Source organism: Filicampus tigris, chromosome 5 (genome assembly GCF_054856515.1).
Source record: "Filicampus tigris isolate MCC_2025a chromosome 5, RoL_Ftig_1.0, whole genome shotgun sequence".
Classification (NCBI taxonomy): Eukaryota; Metazoa; Chordata; class Actinopteri; order Syngnathiformes; family Syngnathidae; genus Filicampus; species Filicampus tigris.
Window position 1 is genome coordinate 15,470,001 of NC_141221.1, and position 20,189 is coordinate 15,490,189.

The following is a 20,189-nucleotide window of genomic DNA, read 5'->3' on the forward strand; positions in this document are numbered from 1 at the left end:
TGGGTGAACTAGCTTTTTGTCTCAAGGTCACATTTCAATGAAAATAATCCTAAAAATATTGACTGATTTAATTGTCACACTTGAGGAACCAATTATTTACCCAAAAGACTTCAATTTGAAGCAATACGGGGGCTTTAATCTACAGCTCCAGTATATTAGAATTTTGAAAAAAAGAATCAATCTGGACATATGTACACAAATATATACTGTTGATGTATATACACACACACACACATAGAAAATAGTCTTTTACCAGGGTGAGAAACATGATGGTGACGGCTAGCCCTGCTAGCGGTTTGGGTGGCTAACACACGCACGCACGCACGCACACACACACACACACACGCCCACACACCTATGTACATACACACACAGAAGTAAGCATCTCCATGTTGAGATGTGACCCAAACAAAGTCTACTGATAGACTATAATACATTTGAAAATCTTTCAACAACAACCAAAACATCTGGCCAGATGTGACTGGACGTTTTTTTTTTTTTCTTTCTAGCAGGCGTCAAGTTGAAAAGCGGGGCTGCGGCACTTTGGGTGATAGCAGGCTTGGCGGGCAGGTGGTCAGTCGGCGTCCCTGAGCAGGTCGATGCGCAGAGTGAGCTCGTTGAAAGACGGACGCAGGCCCGAGTCGTTGTCCCAGCACTCTTCCATGATCTCGTAAATCTGCAGACGAATGCCAATGATGTAATTTCAATTCACTTGATAATGCCTACACCTGTAATTTGTAAGGCTTATTTTTTTTTCTGCTTTTACTGCATAGCATCCAACAAACATTTGTTCTATATAGTTTTATTTTTGAACCCTTCAAATTAATTTGCTGGCACAATGCACAGGTAGCAAACATCCTCAAAAATGACACTATCATTTCTCAGTACCACTTTTTTTTCCCCTTGTAGTTCTAATAGTACAATATCTTTCCACAACACAGGGAGGCTCCACTTAAAATCAAAATTGCTTCATTCATTTTGGTCCATTGGAGTAAAGTAGGCCATTAATGCCATTTGTTTTTGTTTAATGCCATTTTTATTTATTTGATTCAATTGTATATTAATCATCCATTCCAAAATATGGGAATTGCTGTTTTGCGTTAAGCGCTGTCATTACAAATTTTTCAGTTCGTGACTTGCTTTTGTCTCACTAGTTAGCTTTATTTTCCACTTAGCTTTTCCAGACAGGCACCAAATCCAGCCAGTGGATGCCATTCAAGGAGATTCTGCGTTTTTGAATGAACTTACCTCGGCGGGACAGTGGACGGGCTGCGGTAGCCTGCTGCCAGACTTTAGTAGCTCCATCAGGTGGTAGACTATCAGCTGGCCCTGCTTGTCGTTGCCCATCATGGACATGAAAATCTGACAAGAACCAAACCGCCCAATAAATTCAAAATGGAGGACAACAGACTGCTATGCTAACTATTAATACGATAATGCTTTGACTCTTGTTAGATTGTGTAAGTGTATGTAATGTTTTTAGGATTATATCCAGTTTCAAGTGAGTCCAGTTACGAGAAGAAAACACTTGTTGGCTGTTGGTAGCCATAGAAATGTGGCAATTAAATAAATGTTTAAAGTATTAAAATGTTTTGAATTTCTTTCTAGGTTTAATGTCATTCAAAATAGTGTAGTTACAAGAAACTACATTAACCAATGATTAAGTAGCAATAAAAAAACATTTCTCATTTGTCCTTATTTGAGGAAATACAGAAAATGTTTAGAGGAACATTCCTACATGGTGCATGTTTTTTTGCTCATTTTCATTTATTTTTTATTAGCTGTTACAGAGTGTGGTAGCTTACGGCTGGCGGGCTGCAGTTCTTCTCGCTGTGTGTGAAGAGCTCATAGAGCACCACTCCGAAGCTCCACACGTCCGACGCCACGGAGAACCTGCTCTCCGTCAGCGACTCGGGGGCGTACCTGAGAGAGGAGAGCCGGCGTCAGGGCGTGTTTGTGGACAGGAGGGAGTCAATGAGGACCTTGTGGTGGAGGGGGCGGGGGGCGCTACCAAAAGATGGGGCTCTCTCCTGGATCTTTGACCATGTAGTACTCCTTGTCCTGAGGGAGAACTTTGGTCAGCCCAAAGTCACCGATCTTCACCCGCTGCTCGCTTTCCACCAGGATGTTACGTGTTGCCAGGTCGCGGTGAATGTAGCGTTTGCCGGACAGGTATTCCATCCCCTACACGCACATGACACAAGAAAGTAGCATACAACCAAAGGCAATTTTGTATAAAAAGGTGTCAGCAAAGTGTACGGACCTTGCAGATCTGGGAGGTATAGTGCATCAGTTTCTTGTGGTCAATCCTTTCCTTGTTCTTAATAAGGTAGTCTCGGAGGCTTCCAAAAGGAAGGTATTCCATGATGAGGCGCAGATTACTTCGGCCTGGCCAGGAAGAAAACTGACAAATGAGCTTTTGGATTTTTGGTTCTGATAGTGGGTCATGATTTTTGGTCGTAGTGCGCCATCAGATGTTTGATTTTAATGAGTTTTGGTCATGTTTTTTTGGGTGATTTCTCATTTGTTTTGGTCGTGAATTTTGATAGTGAGTTTTGGTCATGATTTTTTTCAGTGCTTTGGTCGTTAGTTTCGCTAGAGATTTCTGGTCATGGTTTTTGATCAGAATTATGAATTTTGGTTGAGGTCAGTATTTTTTTGGTCCTGAATTCTCATAATCAAATTTTGGTCATGTTTTTTGGATGTGAGTTTTGGTCGTGTTTTTTTGGATGTGAATTTTTTAAAGTCATGTTTGTTTAGTCGTGAGTTTGGGTTGTAGGTTGCAGTCACAGTTTTTAGTCATGTTTTTGATTGTCATTTATTATTTTAGATCATTATTATTTACAGCCATGATTTTTGGTCGAAAAATTTCGGAGTGAATTTGGGTCATAGGTTTTGTTATGAATTCTTTTGCTTGTATTATTGTGACTAGTTTTTTATTGTTGTGGTGTTTGGCTGTGAGTGATACTTGGTCAAGTTTATTTATAGTTGTGTTTTTTTTTGTCAAGTCAGATAGTTGATCTTGAATTTTAGTCAAGTTTTGGTTGTATCATATTCATGTTATATATGTAAGTTGTATTTGATTTGTGGTTTTAAGTTTTGGGTTGGATTTTTAGTAATGGGTTTTAAAGGTGGATTTTGGTCTTGATTTTTGTTTATAGGTTGTGGTCATTTATGTTGGTTCATTACATTTTTGATTGTGATTGTTTGGATTTATAGTCTGGTTATGTTTTTGCTCACAATTTTTGGTCCTGGTCTTTTGGCTGTGCGGCGCTGTTCAGATTGCTGTGGAGAACGCATACCAGCGCTGTAGCAGACGCCTTTGTACTTGACGATGTTCTCGTGCTGCAGAGACTTGAGGATGTCGATCTCGCGCTCGAAGTCACGGATGTGCTCCGCTGTGCTGTGCTGCAGCTTCTTCACGGCCACCACCTCGCCTGTGTTGTCCTGCAGCGGGTCGTAGCGGCACATCTCCACACTGCCGAAGTTTCCCTGAAATACATCAACAAAACACGATCAAGATAAAGAAAAGCAGATGGATGCTCATGTTTTTCTCGAACGTGAATTTAGGTCACTTTTTTGGGGTCGTGGGTAGTCATGGTTTTTTGTAATAAGGTGTTATAGTCATGTTCTTAGTCAAAATTTGGGGTCACTTTTTGACGAGAAGTAAAAAAGCCAAGCTATTTGGACATGAGGTTCATTTCAATTCAACACAGCTGAGCTCCACCAAAATGAGTGGTACCTTTCCTAGCTGCTGTAAAAATATGAGGTGTCTCTCTTCAAACTGGGCCGGCTCCTGACTCTCGAAGCCTCCTGTCGTCCAGCCGGAAGCCGCTGTCCGGTTGGGAAGGATGTCGCTGTCCACGATCAGTTCGTAGTCTGTTAGGCACAAGAGCAAATGGAGGATGTTTTGCTAAAATGTGACCTACATTCATCCCTCACAGTAACAAGAACAGCTTGAGTGCATCAACTAACCTGGCGTAAAGAGGCTGTTCAGGTCACGGATGATGGCTCGAAACGTCGGGCGGAACGTGGGCTCATAGTTCGTGCAGTTGCTAATCAGATTGGCCAGCTCGGTCCACTTGGGCGCAGGAAGCTGGTGCTGGTCCTCGTAGAACAGGCATTTCTGGAGTGGCGGGGAAAAGGAAAAGACCATTTTGGTCTTGTTTTTTGGTCAGGATGCTTTGGTCACGTGCTTGGGACATGTACCTTGGTCACGGTTTTTGGATCTGTATTTGGGTGTCGAGTGACAGTCACACACTTTGGTCATGCGTCTTTGGTCACGTATTTCGGTCAAGTACTTGGGCCGCGGTTTAAGGGTACGTATTGGGATCACAATTCATGTATGCATGTACCTTGGTCACATACTTTGGTCACAATTGATAGATAGTCAGGTACTTTGGTCACAGTTTTAGGCACATATGTACATGATGTCTTGATTGATGGTGACATTCGTGGGTCATGCACGTGCCTTTGTCACATACCTTGGTCATTTTCATGGTCACGTTCTTTAGTCACGGACATTGGCCATGATTTATATTGCCACACAATTCCTTCAAATGTCACCTTGGCGTCATCCAGCGCCGCTAGCGGCCTTTCTCCACTGCTGCAGAGTTCCCAAAGAGTGACGCCGTAGCTCCACTTGTCCGCCGCCAGGCTCAGGTTGGCGGGATCGTCGATGCACTCGGGAGGCACCCAGGGGATCCTCTCAATCAAAACTGTGCGCAAACAAAACCACCGCACGCACACAACCATTATTGTTGTAAAATAATGCTGTGTTAGTTTTTACAATGGTACTTTGACTAATGAGTTTAATTCATTTTGTGACCAAGCCTTGGCAAATAAATACGTTTTCCCCAATGAAATGAATTGAAATGCCATGAATGCCTTCCGTCCCCCACGAAACCGTTTTACATCAAGACTGTCATAAAGAAAAATATCACTGTATTGTATACATATTCAACATATTCAAAGTGAATGTAAAGGTGGTTGCAGACTCACTGTCTTTAGGTAGGACAGTGATGCTGATACCAGGGTCGCTCAGCTTGATGAAGGGCGGGTTCCCGGCCCGGCGGTCCTCCTCTCGGATCAGCAGCACGTTTTTAGCGCACACGTTTCCATGGACTAGGCGTTTCTCTTCCTTTACATTGGGCAGAAAAAGGGTGATGAGCCATTTCGATTTGATGGATTAGGAAGCTTTTATTGATGACTTGAGCAGCATCTATAAAACTGGACACTTCATTAGGTACACTCGTGCAATTTCATGAGCTCAAACGAGATGCTTTGAAACATTCATGTTTCGAAAGATGGTTTTCGGTCATGCTTATGTTTTGGTTATGGTTTTTGGTTATAAGTTTTGGCTTTGTGTCATTCATGGTTTTTGGTCATGCATTTTGGTTACGGTACTTTTTTTGGTCATGGCTTTCAGTCAGGTTTTTTGTTCATGGTTTGGGACGTTTGTTCCATTCATGGTTTAATGGTCAGGATTTTTAGCCATGTTTCTGGTCATGTGTTTGGGTCATGGTTATCTGTTTCTGTCATATGTTTTTGTTAGCACGTTTCACTGGTGCCATGGTTATTAGGTCATGATTGTTGACAGCAACTGTGGTCGTGTATTTTGTTCATGGTTTTTGGTAATGATTGTTGGGCCATGTATTGGTTATGATTACTGGCCACGGTTTCAACCGTGATTTTGGCCGTGGTTTTTGGTGGTGCGTTTGGGACAACTTTTTTGGTCATAGCCATGTATTTGGTCACGTGTTTAATTGACCAAAAGGCAAGAATATATGCCTCTGAGTATGGATATATCATTTAAATGTGTTTAAATATCCGTTGCTTTAAAAACTGCAACTATCTGTACTAACTGTTAGAACGCCAATAGTGTTTTTCATTGTTAGCATTGCTAAGATGACTTTTTCATAAGGCAAAGTATGTGAGGTAATTGTCTTTGCTTTATGTTTGGTGTGGCAGTACATTTTATCTGTGAGAAGCATTAAACCGCTTGAAGGCAACTTTGATGAATATTCATTATTTGCCAAAATGTTGTGAAGTGAGTTGAACTGAGTTCGCTGCCACCACACAGCACTTGTAATCAAGTTGCAAATATGTGAGTTTTTCGGAATGAAGGCTTTGCTGAACATTGTTGTTTATTTGAGATAATTTACTGATCACATTTCTTTCCCCCACTTTGGATTCGATCTTAGAGGCTCTGACTACATACCAGGAAGTTCATGGCCCAGGCCAGCTGCTTGGCCACCTCCAGTTTCCACTGGATGTTCAGAGAGTTCTTCTTTTTCTTCAAGTAGGTGTCCAGGGAGCCAAACTTCACATACTCCTGCACCATGATGTCTGAATAGAGACAATATCAGCCTCTCAGTTGAACTCACATAAATGTTAGGAGCAAAAAGACACCTTAAGACACCTTAAGAAAAAAAATATGGTCTTAAGTAAGAAACACAGCGCTTTTTCTAGATGAGAAAAGGTTTGTTCTGGGATACAAAGTGAGCTTGTGGATGGTTTGACTTACTCTCCTCGCCACAAACGCACACGCCATAGTTGAGAACCAAGTGCTTGTGGGAAAGCTGGCTCATCATGCTGGCCGCTTCAAAGAAAGACTGCCAGGAGAGGAAAATGGGGGTGGGGGAGAGGCATACACGTAATACGTCCATGAAGACAACAAAAGGGACACAAGCGGAACTAATCCGCACTTCCTTTAACCACAACACGAGAGTAAATGAAGAGCCTTTTTTCCCCCAAAAACAAGATAAAAGAGAGCTTGTCTTGCCATTCATTGTGTACAGAATCTATTTACTTTTGTTCAAAATGTTCACTTTTTTTTTAACAGGATACAAACACACCCACGCATGTCGGCATGCACACACACCGTCTTTCTAGAGCCAACAGACAAAGCTTTTACTTATTAAATTAAAATGTAATTCTCCATGGCCAGCATGGGATTATATCGGAACTCCACTTTTAAAAATCATAAACCGCCTCATTCACTGGCTCCATTGGAGAGCGGAAAGCCATGTAATTGCCTTTCGGAAACAGAGTATTACATGAACTGCTCCACTTGTCCAACAATTAATACATTGCATAATCTGTTTAAAAAAAAAAATTAAAAAACAGAATGTTCAAATATTGGGTCTGTTTGAAAGCCATTTTACCCAAATTGTATGATTCAATTCAGTCAATAAGAATTAAAAAATAAAATAATTTTCTTGGGTCTCAATTGACCAAGTGACCACGATTAAGCCAAAAGGCGCAATTTCATGCAAACTGTTTAATATTGATAAGTTTAAAAAGCGGGATTTGGAAATGACAAAATCAGACAAATATCCACACCATCCATTCCAAGTGCCACCCTTAGGTGTCACTGTTGAGTGCTTAAAGTGTAGTGAAATGTTTACTAGCCCTGTTTGTAAGGCTGGGGGAGTAATCAATTTAATCGATTTTTTTTTATTCTCAGGGTGACACCAATTTCATATTCAAGTTTTGAATAATGATACTGTCATTTGCTGTTTATTTTATTTATTTTTTTAATCAACTGGGATAAAAATCCAAACATATTTTGCGGAAACAGATTTAATTAATTATTTAAAGTGGCATCGATTTTAAATATAATTTTTGAATAACGTCATTGGCATTTGCCGTTTCTTTTTATTAATGGGGGAAAAAAAGATTAAAATCTGAAATCAGATTTTCCGGGCGGAAAATAAATCTGAGATTTTATCAGAAGGCAAATCCCTACCTCGGAGTAGTTCCTGTGGGCCTGGTCCAGAACTTTCATGACCACTTCGTTTTGGTGCACGAGTCCGTAGTCTCCCTGCTCTTTGCGCATGCCTTTGAATATTTTGGTAAACGTCCCTCTGCCAAGGCTGTCCATCTAAGGAATGTCATTAAAAAAATGCAGGTGTCATAACCCCCCAAAAATTACAGTAATAATATTGGACTGAAAGTCAATATATACTTAAAAAAAACAAAAAAAACATACAAACTCCAGATCTTCCTTCTTGATAGTGTGAAAGACCATCTGGCTGACATTGGGACGATGCAGTGATGGTGAGGGAGGCACGTCGGACGCCTTGTTTCTCCGGCACACGAGTAGACAGGACTTTTCTAATATAAAAAAAAAAGTATACAAATATATCATTTTTATCTAAAGCGTCTTTCTGGCTATGAGGGAATAAACTGATGAATGCCCTTCATAAACAAATCACAAGCTGACACAGACTAACAAACTTTCCTGAAAGGTGTAGTTTTGAGATGACAGTTTACTGAGATTCTTCCCATACTTAAAGCAAATTCAGGCTTCAGACTATTTTCTTGCAATTATTATTATTATTATTTTGCTCCATGTACAGCACTTTGTATACAACGGTGGTTGTCTTAAAGAGCCTTATAAATACAGTTGAGTAATTTTTCATGACAATTGAATCTGTTACAGTACGAGTCAAGTTAACACAACTCAAACACTAATAAATTCCACCCCCCAAAATTCAGAGAAGTGTTATTTTACAGAATTGTAGCTTATATATTATATACATTTAACCAGACTGGATCAATATTACCAAATGCCAAAATTGCATAAAAAAAAACAACAAAAAAAAACAATCGGTTTCCTCACAGTTGGTCCGGATCGACATTTGGTAATGGTCGTCAAAGGATTGTGTGCTCTTGTTTATTCGCGCTATGTTGTGTTATGTTGCAAAATATATACAGAGCAATTACATGAGTTCAGCATGAATTTTGAACAAGATTTTTGGTCATGATTTAGGGTCTGGTTTTGGTCATGGGGGGGTGTATGTACGTAACCCAGTCCTTCCCAAATAGCGGGATGGGGTGCGTGACATGAGGAACATTTTTTTTTTTTTGCTCAAGTGTAAGAATCAAGTGTAATTGCACATCCACTACAGTAGGTCGTAGTGGAGGCTGCATTTATTATTATTTTTAGTTCAGGCAAATTGATGCACCAAATTGATGAATCCTCTCTGTGAAAAACAACAAAAAAAAAAAAACATGTTTAAGTTATTCTTTGTTGTAAGTTATGCTCTATTTATTTTCTTACATTATGTCGGATGTGTCCATGAAACAATTTTATCGACAAATGATACTATTTATAGTCGCAGTGGACAGTTTGGATGTGTGTAAAAATGCTTTCTTCCTGCTAGGGGGGCGTAACAGAAAATAACTGAGAAGCACTACATTAGCCACACACAATTCTTCCATGTACAAAATGTGCTGTCTGTATTGAAGACTGTATTGAAGACTCTTTTCTTCCGTAATCTCTTGTTTGTAGCGTGTTGCATTAAGTTGCTACTGCGTTGATAGGACAAGAGGTTACAATAAGAGGAGCTACAGACAAAATCTCTATCCCAAAAATGAGTCTTTGAGAATTAGCATGAAGCCGTAGCCAATGAAAAGTGGCATTAGCTCTGCTGGAACACTATTATTTTTAATGCTGCATTCACACCAAATCCGTTGAGGGCGTTTCTGGCGGCTCGATTCAATTGAAGTCAATGTAGTTCGCGCGTGCGCGGTTTGCGTGCGGGGCGGCGCGGATGATGCATTTGGAGCGGTGCGACGCGGAGCGAAGCACCGAAAATCCGCCCATTCGGCACGGCTAAAACAAACGAACTTTTTCCCCCTCTTCACCTCGCAGCAGCCAATCAGCATCGAGGCATACTACGTCCCACACAGCGTCTTGTACACTCGGCGGGTCTTGTGGAGAGCGCAAAATGGAGTAAACGATTAACGGCGCGGTTTGTGGACATCCCGAGCTATATGACGCGGCCAGCGATCGACCACTACCGGGACAAGGGGGGAAAAAAAAAGAGACCAAGCTTTGAGAACCGTGAGCGAGGAGCTTGTTATACCTGGTATGTTTTGACTATTTCTTTATTTTTTTTTTATAGCTGTTGAACTTTACCAAGACGGCAATATTGTTTGCATTAGCTTTAGCACAGTGTCGGCCACTTGCGATGTCGAAATTTTTTTTGCCATGCAAAGCCCCTCCCCTATCCGATGTGCGCGAATGAAGCGGCCTGCTACATTCAGGTTTGAAATTTTCCGTGGTGAAACGCCAGCGAATAAAGCAAAGCGAAATACTCATCCGCGATTGGTGTGAATGTAGCATTGTTAAGAGATTACTTTAGGCGAGGCAAATTTTAACATCACTACAATGGCTCCCAGTGTATTTCTGGATCACTTTTAAGGTTCTTTATTTTTTTTTTAGGTGTCTTAATGGATATGTTTATATAACTTTTGAATGTATTTGGGAGGATTACCCAATGTTGTAAGCTGGTATACACAGTACTTACCTTTAGATCTAGGAGCGCAGCACTTGCTGAACTGGACAATGAAGCTATCGGAGCGTACTGCTTCCTTTTGGTAGCAGCCCAGTAGATCCTTCAGACTGCTGAAGTTTCTCTTGGTTCCGCTGAGGTTGAAATCGCCGCCGGCCGACCTGGTTATCTGGCAGTGTTTGTACTCGACTGAGTCATACAGCTGGGAGAGAGCACAAGCAAAAGCAGCCAATCAATTTAAATGTCTTCAGTGTTTTGTTTATTAAATTTTTTTTTTTTTTTTTTTTCAAACAAGGTTTCTATATCGTGACTTTTCACCAAATGCTTATGATTTCATGGTTTCGCTTTTTGTTCTAACATGGTAATGTAAGTCGTAAAGGGAAGCTGTAGTCCATCGTAGCTGACTGACCGAGAGGCCTTGGACTGCTCGTCCGTCAAACAACCGTTCACACTAAAGGCCCTGATAGACCAAACCAACGTTGGAGGTCGTGAAGCGTCGTGGCTTCTGAATGCGCCGTCTGTTTGGTGTAGTAGCCACCGTCGTAGTGTCGCAACCCATCTGTAAGCGTCTAGGGGGCGGTTACGCATGTTGAATCGGCGTCGCCAGTCGTGACATTTGGTCACTTTGATTGGCTGAAAGCTAGCAAATCAGCACGCGGAGCACCAACGGGAAGTGACAAATGCGGAAAAATAGTGAGCGCGCCTCCGCTGCCTTAATCTTCTACAAGTACAAGAGCGAGGGTTGACAATGTAAGCATTTCACAATACCGTGTCAAGAACGTGATGGTTTACTTCGCGTGGGAGTTCATCGTGAGCGAAGAATTTGGCTGAATGCATTGTTTAAGTTTTTATAATCCACCCCCGGCCAACAGCTTTCCGGTTAGATTTTTCTAGCCATGAGAAATGGTGACTACGCCGGCGATGGTATGGAAGGGTATTACATCTTATGCATGCGCAGAAGGTACTTAAGTGGTCTGTCGTTGCGGTGTATTTTTACAGCGGCTGACAGCCGGCCGGATGCCATAGGGGGTAAGCGTCTGTCACTGTTGGCCAGCGTCTTTTTGGTCTATCTAGGCCGTAACATTTACACTTTGAAGAAATTTACAGTTTTCCCCAAAACCAAGACAACTTATTAATAACACCAAGCCCAGAAGCTCTCAACTGAGAGGTAGACATGCTAACCACACTATTCCTCCATATGAACCCCACCCTCAGTAATATTATACCTGGTACAATCGCACAAACATAAATTTGACATTAAATGTTCACTCAACAAAAAAAAAGTTAAAAAAAACAAAACAAAAAAAAAAAACATCTGCCAGTCCTTAGTCGGCATGGCTTGCTACGTTCTCAGATGTGCTAACCACTAACACACTGTTCTGCCCAGGACACTGTTGTATTAAAGTTGAAAATCATACGAGCAGAGAAACTACTTTAAAGTATAGAAAATAAATAGTATAATTACAATGAATAATTCTCTGCATTGAGCTATTATCTATGTTTTAGAAGTAACTTGCCTAAGAGTGATATGCCAGAGCACAGATTTTTTTGGGTGATAAGATCTGCAATTTTCCAGGTTCTCTGTGCCACGAGTGATAAGGTCAGCCTTTGCCAGGCCAGCGGCTGCTATTTTGGGCCGGGAATGCGTGCTTAATACGTTCAGGACGTCAAACTAGTTTACCAATTCAGATATTTAGACACTTTCCCTTTGTTCTTTGCATACCTCAACGGGGAACGTCAGAAAGTACTTGTTGAAGTCCTTCGGGCTGTATCTTAAAATGTACAAGCCACGCTTGTTTGCGGATCTCTGCAGTCGGTTGATGGCAAACTCCATCCTACGAGGAGAGACACAGTCTATTATTAGAAATCATAGGCAGAAATGGGTAGCTTCAAATGTAATCATCAGATTCAAATAATTTGATTACGTACGAGACCGGGCCATGGCAATGGCAGGCGATGGCCTCCACCAGCCTAGGGGGCGCCACTTCTTTGCAAAGGTAATGATGTGCGTCCGTGGTGAGCCGATAGTGACCGTCAATCAGTGACACGAAGGAGAGCGCTTCAGACAGACTGAGGAATTCCAAGTCCTAGAAAACATTGCACATTGGAAAGATTCAATTAAACAAAATACACTTGAACAATATTCACTTCTTTGTTTATCTTATTAGCAAGTTTACAAAAACTACAAACCTGATTCCCACAAAACAGCATTTTGGTGCAATTGCCGAGCAGTTATAGGAATTTTTTTTAACGCCATTTACAGGACAGGAGTGGAATGCTATCAACAAGATGTGAACTGTGGTACTTAATAGTCGGTTGTGTAAGTTCACACACAATCGGTAGGTATATGTATTTGTATACATGCAATTAATGTCAATTTTACTTTTTAGTTTTTTTTCTAACCCATTAAGGATGGGAGCGCATAACCGCGTTTCTACCACTAGAGCCGGGAGCGCTGTTGCGTCATTCTACCTTTAAAGCCGGGACGCGGATACGTCGGTGTCTTTTTTTAATCCAATTCTCAGTCTCTGAGCCAATTTAATGCATCAGAATATACACGTGAGGGTGGCGCGAGACTGCTGAGGATGTCGTGCAATTTTCTTCGAGCCGTAGGTAGGCTAATGGCGGACGCCGTCGAACGCCCGGAGCTCTGATAAGTAACGGCAGTGATATATGACCAGCGCATGACCAGTGGAACCAGTCGAACGTGATATGATATGGTTTGTAGACAATGACGATATAGACGTCTTTGTAACAGAATAGAGGATGGTAATTACCACTTGATTTTTTACAAATTAAAATGGTGCTTCTCTTGCACTGACACATTATTTTTACATCATCGAGTGAAACAGTAAATAATAATCAATTCTGCCTGTGTGAAAGCCACATGTCTAAGCTCTTTATTTCTTTTGGAATTGTGTTTCTGTCTGCTACAGGGGCTGATATATTAATCATTTTGTAAGTGTTGAATTTCTGGGAAATCTTCAGGTTTTCAAGGGTAATTCCAAGGTGACCTTAGGTTTTTGGGGAGCTGTTGAGACAGGCGCTTCAGTCCTTAATGGGTTGAACGGTTAGAAATCCACTTTCTGCTTTTCAGTGCCGTGCTGAAATTACCAGGTTTTTGCCATCCTGCTTGTTGATGGTGACCAGGCGGCTCTCAGAGGCGGCCTCCTTGTTGGCCTGTTTGACGCTAATGTCAACAACATCCGGAAAGTCACACAGTGTCTGCAGCTCCTGGCAAAAAAAACAACAACACCGGTGTCAAGAGGAGAAGTAAATACCCACTGGAAAGGTGAAATAAATAGCTAAATTTACAATATGGAATCTGTAAAACCCAAAATACATGTTATTGTTTGATTTAAATTGTAATAACAATAATTATAAGAATTATTATTATTATGAATACAAGCAATAGTAATACAAGTACAGTTAGTATAAAATGTCCCATAAGCTACTGTTAATGAATATATTCACTAAAAACATTTAATGAATTCAAAAGGCGATTTGAAATGAACATTTTATTTTCATCATACAAAAATGAGGGTAATATTTTTTTTATTGAATTTTATTAACTTAACAGTTTACATACATTTAATTGATTATAAATGCTTGACCTTTTAAGAGTGTGATACTGCTGAGTGATAAGTGAATAGCTAAACTTTGTAAACGCCTAACAACAATGGGCTCTAAATGATTAATCGATTCTCCAAAAATGTTTATTAATAATAATCAACAGTTAATTTGATCATCGATCAATTGTTGATTAATCGTTGCACCTCTAAATTAAACGGCGAAAGGTGTTTTGAATGAGTCATGGCCACATAATGAATTCAACTCGTATCTTAAGGCAACATTGTAACTGGGAAGGTAACTTACAACCGTTATAAATGTTAAAATTGTTTTCACTTGTTTTTACCTACCTTGGACGAGCCTGAGTACATTTCCCCCATTTACCATATAAAATTCTATCCGATATGGGGATATTGTCTTTGCGGCTTACAAAATATATTCCATTTCAATTCAAGGACTGGAAGAGTATTTATTGCAGACATTTGTCTATAAATTCACTTCTGTATTAGGATTTGGTAGAAAATCGTCGGGGAGAACATCCTGTTGTTGAATCGATTGTAAGAATTATTGAGATGTGCGCCAACCTTGTCGGAATCTTTCATCTTCTCCCGACACCACTGGATGCCAGTGTCTGCAGCCACCAGCAGGACGAATTGGCCGCTAGTCGCCTCTCGGACCTGGAAGGTCTCCGTGTAGAAGGCCTTCTCCAGCGACTCCATGCTGATGAGGTACTTGAGCTTGAGGTCGCGCGCGGTGGTGCGGAACTGGCTGAACTGCTGGACGAAGCGCTTGAAGCGGAAGCGGATACGCTTGCGCGTGAGGAAGCTGCAGTCCTCGATCTGAGCGCGCATGTCCTTGGGCAGGAACGACTTGTAGCTGGGTACAGAGCGAAGGATGGAAGTTAACATGGAGAACACGGGTGGACAAAATATGGCTCCGTTCTTTAATCTGGACCACCAAGCATTTACATGATCATGAGTCCCGCAATATTTGCTGAGAATAATTTCTCATTTCCCCCCTAGATATGGTTAATTAAAGAGTTTTTATTCATCTCATTAAGATTAATAAATCAATGATGCAATTAAAAAAATATTGGTAAATAAGTGATAACTATGATATACATACTGTACACTTTAAATATTTATTTCACATTTAATACGGGGAGTCCTCATTTCACGAACGAGTTCCGTTCCGACACTGGCGATGTAACTCGAATTTACGCATATGTTGGATTTCACCTTTAAAGCTGAAATTTATTGTCAAATACTTTGTATATATAAAAATTAAAATAAAACGCATAAAATTCTGTACTTAGCATTACTGCTGAGAAGTGGATGGAGAAAGAGGAGGGCGAAAAAGGCAAAGATACTGCCGGCGCGCACAGACACAATCGAGACATTACGCGCGTGCATGCCGCAAGGAATGCTGGTCTTTGTAGTACAGGAAGTGCTTGTATGCGGAAGTGCGTTGTTTGGCGCGAAACCCATCGCAAATACACGAGCAGAGGTAAACAAGCTCAGAGACGCAGGACAAAAGCACAATTTTGGAGCGAGGAGGAAACCGGCTTCTTCATTCATGTGGTGAGTGACATGAATGTCAAGTGGTTTATTGACAGATGAAAGTAACAAGCGGAAATGACGTGTGTCGCCGTACACAGTTGGTTATTCAAATGCCGGAGCAACTCCGTCGCCTCAATTATGTAAACGGGATATTCAGAACCCGAATATTGACTGCATGTAAACGTAGTCACTATGGTGCTGGGGACAAAATGGAGGAGGAGGCACGGGAGTCGTAAAGTCGAAACGTCGTAGGTCGCGTCCGTCGTAATAAGGGGACTGCCTGTACATTGAAAATGATTAACACAAATGCATGTAATTTAAAAAATAAAAATAAATGGTTAATTCATGAAAAACAACGCGAAAATATTATTCGAATAAAAATACATAAGTCTGCCTATTGCATACACATGACTTGATTTTACTGTCCATGACAAACTTTTGTTCTGGGCCAGGCCATTCGTAGATGAGGTTTATTTAAAAAATATATTTAATAGGATAAATTCATTTCAAAATATATATTTAACTTGAATTACAGCAAGAAATACTCTTGGTAATGTGACTACAGAACGTAGCAATGGAACAATACGTCTCCATTGGTGTTTATTTCAACAAGTGACGTTAAAAGAGAGACGAGGTCGCCACCTTGTAGTGCGGTAGACGTCCAGCAGCGACATCTGCTTCTCGTTGGCGGTCCGCGTCATGTCCAGCACGGCCATACCCAGGCACTCCTCCTGGGTCTCGTGGGAGTTGGAGAGCTTGACCAAGCCGCTGATGAAATCGTTCCTCCACTAGAGGGTCAGGAGGGTTCGACAATCTTACCAGTTATTTCCAGACAAAGCAGAGACAACAGAAACAAGTCATCTTTGCTGCCAAACAACCGCCGCCACCCATAGCAGGTGGTAGTATCGTTGGGAACCTTTCTTATTAAAAAAAAATAATAATAATATCGAGACCAGGGACTGGTTTTGAGACCTTTAGGCTAGGTTCACACCACAGGCAAATGTGAGCCAGATCGGATTTTGTGCCCATATGCAACCTGTATCTGATTTTTTTAAAGACAGTCTGAACGGCTCAATTCCGATTTTTTCAAATGCGACCTGGGCCACTTTCATATGTGGTGCTAGATTGGATATTTATCGGATTTTTTGCAATGCGACCGCAGTCTGAACCGCCAGGTCGCATATATCCAACATTGACGTCATCCTCAGCCCAAAATGTGCTCCGAGCGGGCGGAGCTAAAGTGCTGGGCGCGGTGAAGATCGAATCTGCAAAGTTGTTTTGGGTAACAGTATTGACTTTATATTTGACTTTAATTTAATCGCACTTCAAACGTGAAGCATAAAGTGGACATATTTATGGTGATAGTAGTAATTCAGCCATGGTTCATATCGATTAATTTTTTGCGCAGGGTAATGACGCGACATCATCTTTAGTGACGTCTCCATGAAATGAGACGCAGTCATAATTTCCCCCAAATACTATATTTCTCCCTCCTACAGAATCGCTACACTGTAGAAATGCCAAGACTGTGTTTACGGAAGTAAATGAGGTCATGTACACCTAATTTCCTTTCATTCAAAAGGAGCGCAACCGAGTGAATTTTTGAAAAGCTGTTCATCTGTGAAAATAACAATCAACACAGCGATTCCTGATCCAACTAAGGATCTAAGGTTGTTCAACTAAGACCGAAACAGGAGAGCCATTTAAGGGTTGCGAGTCATTTACTAAAGTTCTTTGGAAGTGGAACCACTTGTGATATGTTGTGTCACATGATTATTTGTCATGAGCACATGCTGTGAACCCCTAAAGCAAATAGTTTAATGGATTTTTTTTACAACCGTCTGTGTTTCGGGGTCAGTCGGTTTGCAGGGGCATCTCTTGTGTTTGATTTTCAATCAAATTTAGTTCTGGGTTCTGCCTGGGCCATTGCAAAACCTTCTCTGGTAAAGCCAATTTTTTGGGGGGCTTGTGAAATGCTCGGAATTCTCACTCATTTGATCAGAGTCCTGCTCCACCTGATGTCACCAGTCAGCTGCATTTTATTATTAGTTTTTTCCTTTACCTAAAGTTAGATTTTTAACGTTGGTTTCAACTTTTTACACAAGTACAGTGGTCCCTCAACTTACAAGTGACCCGTCTTATGCATTTTTTCTTGGAATTCTCGCTCCGCCAAATGTATATCTTAAATAGTGAGCGAAAATTGAAGTTGCTGAGTGTTAGGTGACGACAGCAAACTTCACAACAAGCAACAGTTTGGCGGGTAGTGAAAAATTCTTCAAAGGGGCAAAGCGTTTGCCGTTTATCGCCCCTCTCAGCTGAGGTTTACGGTAGGGCTGAACAATTTCTTGTTTTGGGACCGAAATCGCAATCTCAGACGACGCGATTTCAAGATCGTCAAACCTGCGTTTTTTTTCTAAAGGGCTGTTATCCCCACCCAGCTCACCAATCAGCGGCATGCATACAGTGCTGCAACGCATGAAGACAAAGCATACAACAATACTCACAGGCACATATTCTTTATCCTCGGCACATGTAATTTACTGCGCTTGGAGGCCAAGAAACGCACACCAGAACAAACCGCTAAATTTGACTTGACTAATAAAGTACAACACTGCAGAGTGTTATTTTCCCCTCATCGAAAACACAATGGCAATTCCATTCATGGTGAATTTACTCTGTAAGCCAAGGCACCACTATATTGTGTTATGTTCCGCTGTATTAATGACAGAGGCGTCATGTGGAGTTGCAAAAACACTGTGTTTTGGTCAGAAAACCAAGCTCATTACTGAATTTGTAGGGCCTAGAGCAGTAATTCTCAAAGCGTGGTACTAGTACCACTAGTGGTATTTGGGCTCATTCGAATGGTACACGAAAGAATCACTACTCAAGTACAGTTCAGTTGTATTTAACTTTTCAGTACAACGTTCCGATATGCTAATGACTGCATAATGTGACAGTGATATTGCTTTCCAGAACACTTTGCCCAACTGTGCAATTGTATTTTAATGTTGGTCATTATGGTGGTCCATGGAGCACCCAGCAATTTTTTAAGTGGCATTTGCTGTAAAAGATTTGAAAATATCTGCCCTAGAGCCATGTTTCTCAACCGTTTAAAGGACCCAAGGGAAATATTTTACACTGGAAAATATCACAGCAAACCACCAAAAAGGAGGTTATTTACTGTCTGCCATTTAGTGGAAGAGCATTTAATTGTTCTGCCTGTCACTTTACGTCGCCGGCTTCGATCAATAGATAAGCAAAGACACGTTATTTGTAGTAATTGTGAAATTGGATTTCCCGCGGCACACCAGATGAATTCTCATGGCACACCAGTTGGCCTGAAGCTTTTCAAATGATCAAACAATCAGATTTCTTTCCAATGAATCACGTGTGAACAGCTGTGTCGAAGCTCTAAGACCCTGCTAGACAGATAACACTTCAGCTCCCTCAATGCTGTGAACTGATTGGAAACACACAAATGCTAAAAAAGTCGCAAACTCACCTGATAAAACAGGTATGACATCACAAAATCATCCAGAACGGGACTTTCCGATCCCTTTGCGACGCCGTATCGATAAGCCCGGGACGCCCCACCGCTGTACCAGCCAGGGTAGTAGTACCTGCGATGAACGCACAACACTCAACGCTACTCAACGCATTTGGAACATCGACGGGCAAAATTGTGGGACGCTACCTTATTCTAAAAAACACATCTTCGGAGGCGGATTCGTCGAGGTGGAAAATGTGGTTCGGAGAGAACCACAAGCGGTCTCGCTCCCTGAAGAGGGCGAAGAGGCCAAAGTACAGAGGCGATATACCTGCGGACGCACGAAGGAAAGCAAACGCACATCATGATGGATGCGTCGCAGCTCCAAATAAAATAAAAACAAATATATATATAATTTTTCAACATAGATAGGTGCGGCTAATAAGCCGGTGCAGTTTATATATCGTTTTTTCATGATATTTTTTAAAAATAGAGTGGATGCGGCTTATTTAAAGGGGTGGCTTATAGTCCAGAAAACAAGGTAATATTGTGTTTGTGAAATATGACTTAAGGAGCAAAATCCACACATTTTGCTACTTGCTAGTGACTGAAAATGACATCACAGTTGCTCAGGTATCGGCCAATCACGGCTCACCTGTTTTCTAAGTTTGGTCATGCGACGTTTGCAAGCGAAGCTATGATTGGTTGTTACATGAGCAACTGTGATGTCATTTTTAGTTGACAGTGGTTGAAGTGGTAAAATAATAAGAATAATACATATTCCACAAACAAAACATTAATAGAAATGTTTTGAGTTAACTTCTCTGATAAACATGATTATTCACCGACATGTATATACATGTCAATACTGACTTGTATTTATTCAACTATCAAAACCCAAGCTTAAATGCATTAGTAACAGGTTAAATAAAACTATATAAAAATTAGCGATGTCCCGATCACATCACCGTAAATCAGAAATCAGGGGCGATCATGTGATTTTCAGCTGATCGGGGCAAAAATATTTTTCTTCATTTCCTGGTTTTTTAAAGGTCACAAAGCGACCAAATAATCCAAAGATATAAAGATCTTGTCGAATGGAAGAGTAATATCTTAATTTTATATTGCGCAAAGTTACTTTTTGTTTTATTGTGGGGACAGTGGTTAGAGAGAGTTAAGAGCGCCCCAAACTACTGTAGTTCATTTGAGGACTGAACCGCTCGGTAGGAACTTTTATGAGCACTTTTGTGAGGGAATTACACAGCATTG

General features: G+C 41.0%; 1 protein-coding gene across 3 annotated transcripts in view; it reads right to left on the reverse strand.

Annotated features, from left to right (window-relative positions):
* The window catches only part of jak2b (Janus kinase 2b), a 34,527-nt gene that overhangs the window by 8,987 nt on the left and 5,351 nt on the right, over positions 1-20,189 (reverse strand). For 2 of the 3 annotated variants that reach the window (XR_015086962.1, XM_086031873.1), the window contains exons 3-24: positions 19,128-19,251; positions 18,936-19,053; positions 16,076-16,221; positions 14,459-14,750; positions 13,419-13,538; positions 12,234-12,391; positions 12,028-12,139; positions 10,320-10,506; positions 7,994-8,118; positions 7,751-7,885; positions 6,527-6,614; positions 6,221-6,348; positions 5,002-5,140; positions 4,567-4,718; positions 3,976-4,126; positions 3,743-3,879; positions 3,303-3,492; positions 2,264-2,388; positions 2,012-2,184; positions 1,806-1,923; positions 1,249-1,362; positions 1-676 (exon numbers count right to left, since the gene is read on the reverse strand). The exon at positions 1-676 is cut by the window's left edge. Coding sequence is in view for 2 of the 3 variants with exons in the window: in XM_086031873.1 (XP_085887999.1) it covers positions 575-676; positions 1,249-1,362; positions 1,806-1,923; positions 2,012-2,184; positions 2,264-2,388; positions 3,303-3,492; positions 3,743-3,879; positions 3,976-4,126; positions 4,567-4,718; positions 5,002-5,140; positions 6,221-6,348; positions 6,527-6,614; positions 7,751-7,885; positions 7,994-8,118; positions 10,320-10,506; positions 12,028-12,139; positions 12,234-12,391; positions 13,419-13,538; positions 14,459-14,750; positions 16,076-16,221; positions 18,936-19,053; positions 19,128-19,251 (3,134 nt within the window). In the remaining variant the exon portion in view is untranslated. Of the gene's footprint in view, positions 677-1,248; positions 1,363-1,805; positions 1,924-2,011; positions 2,185-2,263; positions 2,389-3,240; positions 3,493-3,742; positions 3,880-3,975; positions 4,127-4,566; positions 4,719-5,001; positions 5,141-6,220; positions 6,349-6,526; positions 6,615-7,750; positions 7,886-7,993; positions 8,119-10,319; positions 10,507-12,027; positions 12,140-12,233; positions 12,392-13,418; positions 13,539-14,458; positions 14,751-16,075; positions 16,222-18,935; positions 19,054-19,127; positions 19,252-20,189 lie in introns of those variants that run through there. The other variant, XM_086031875.1, reaches the window with a different exon arrangement.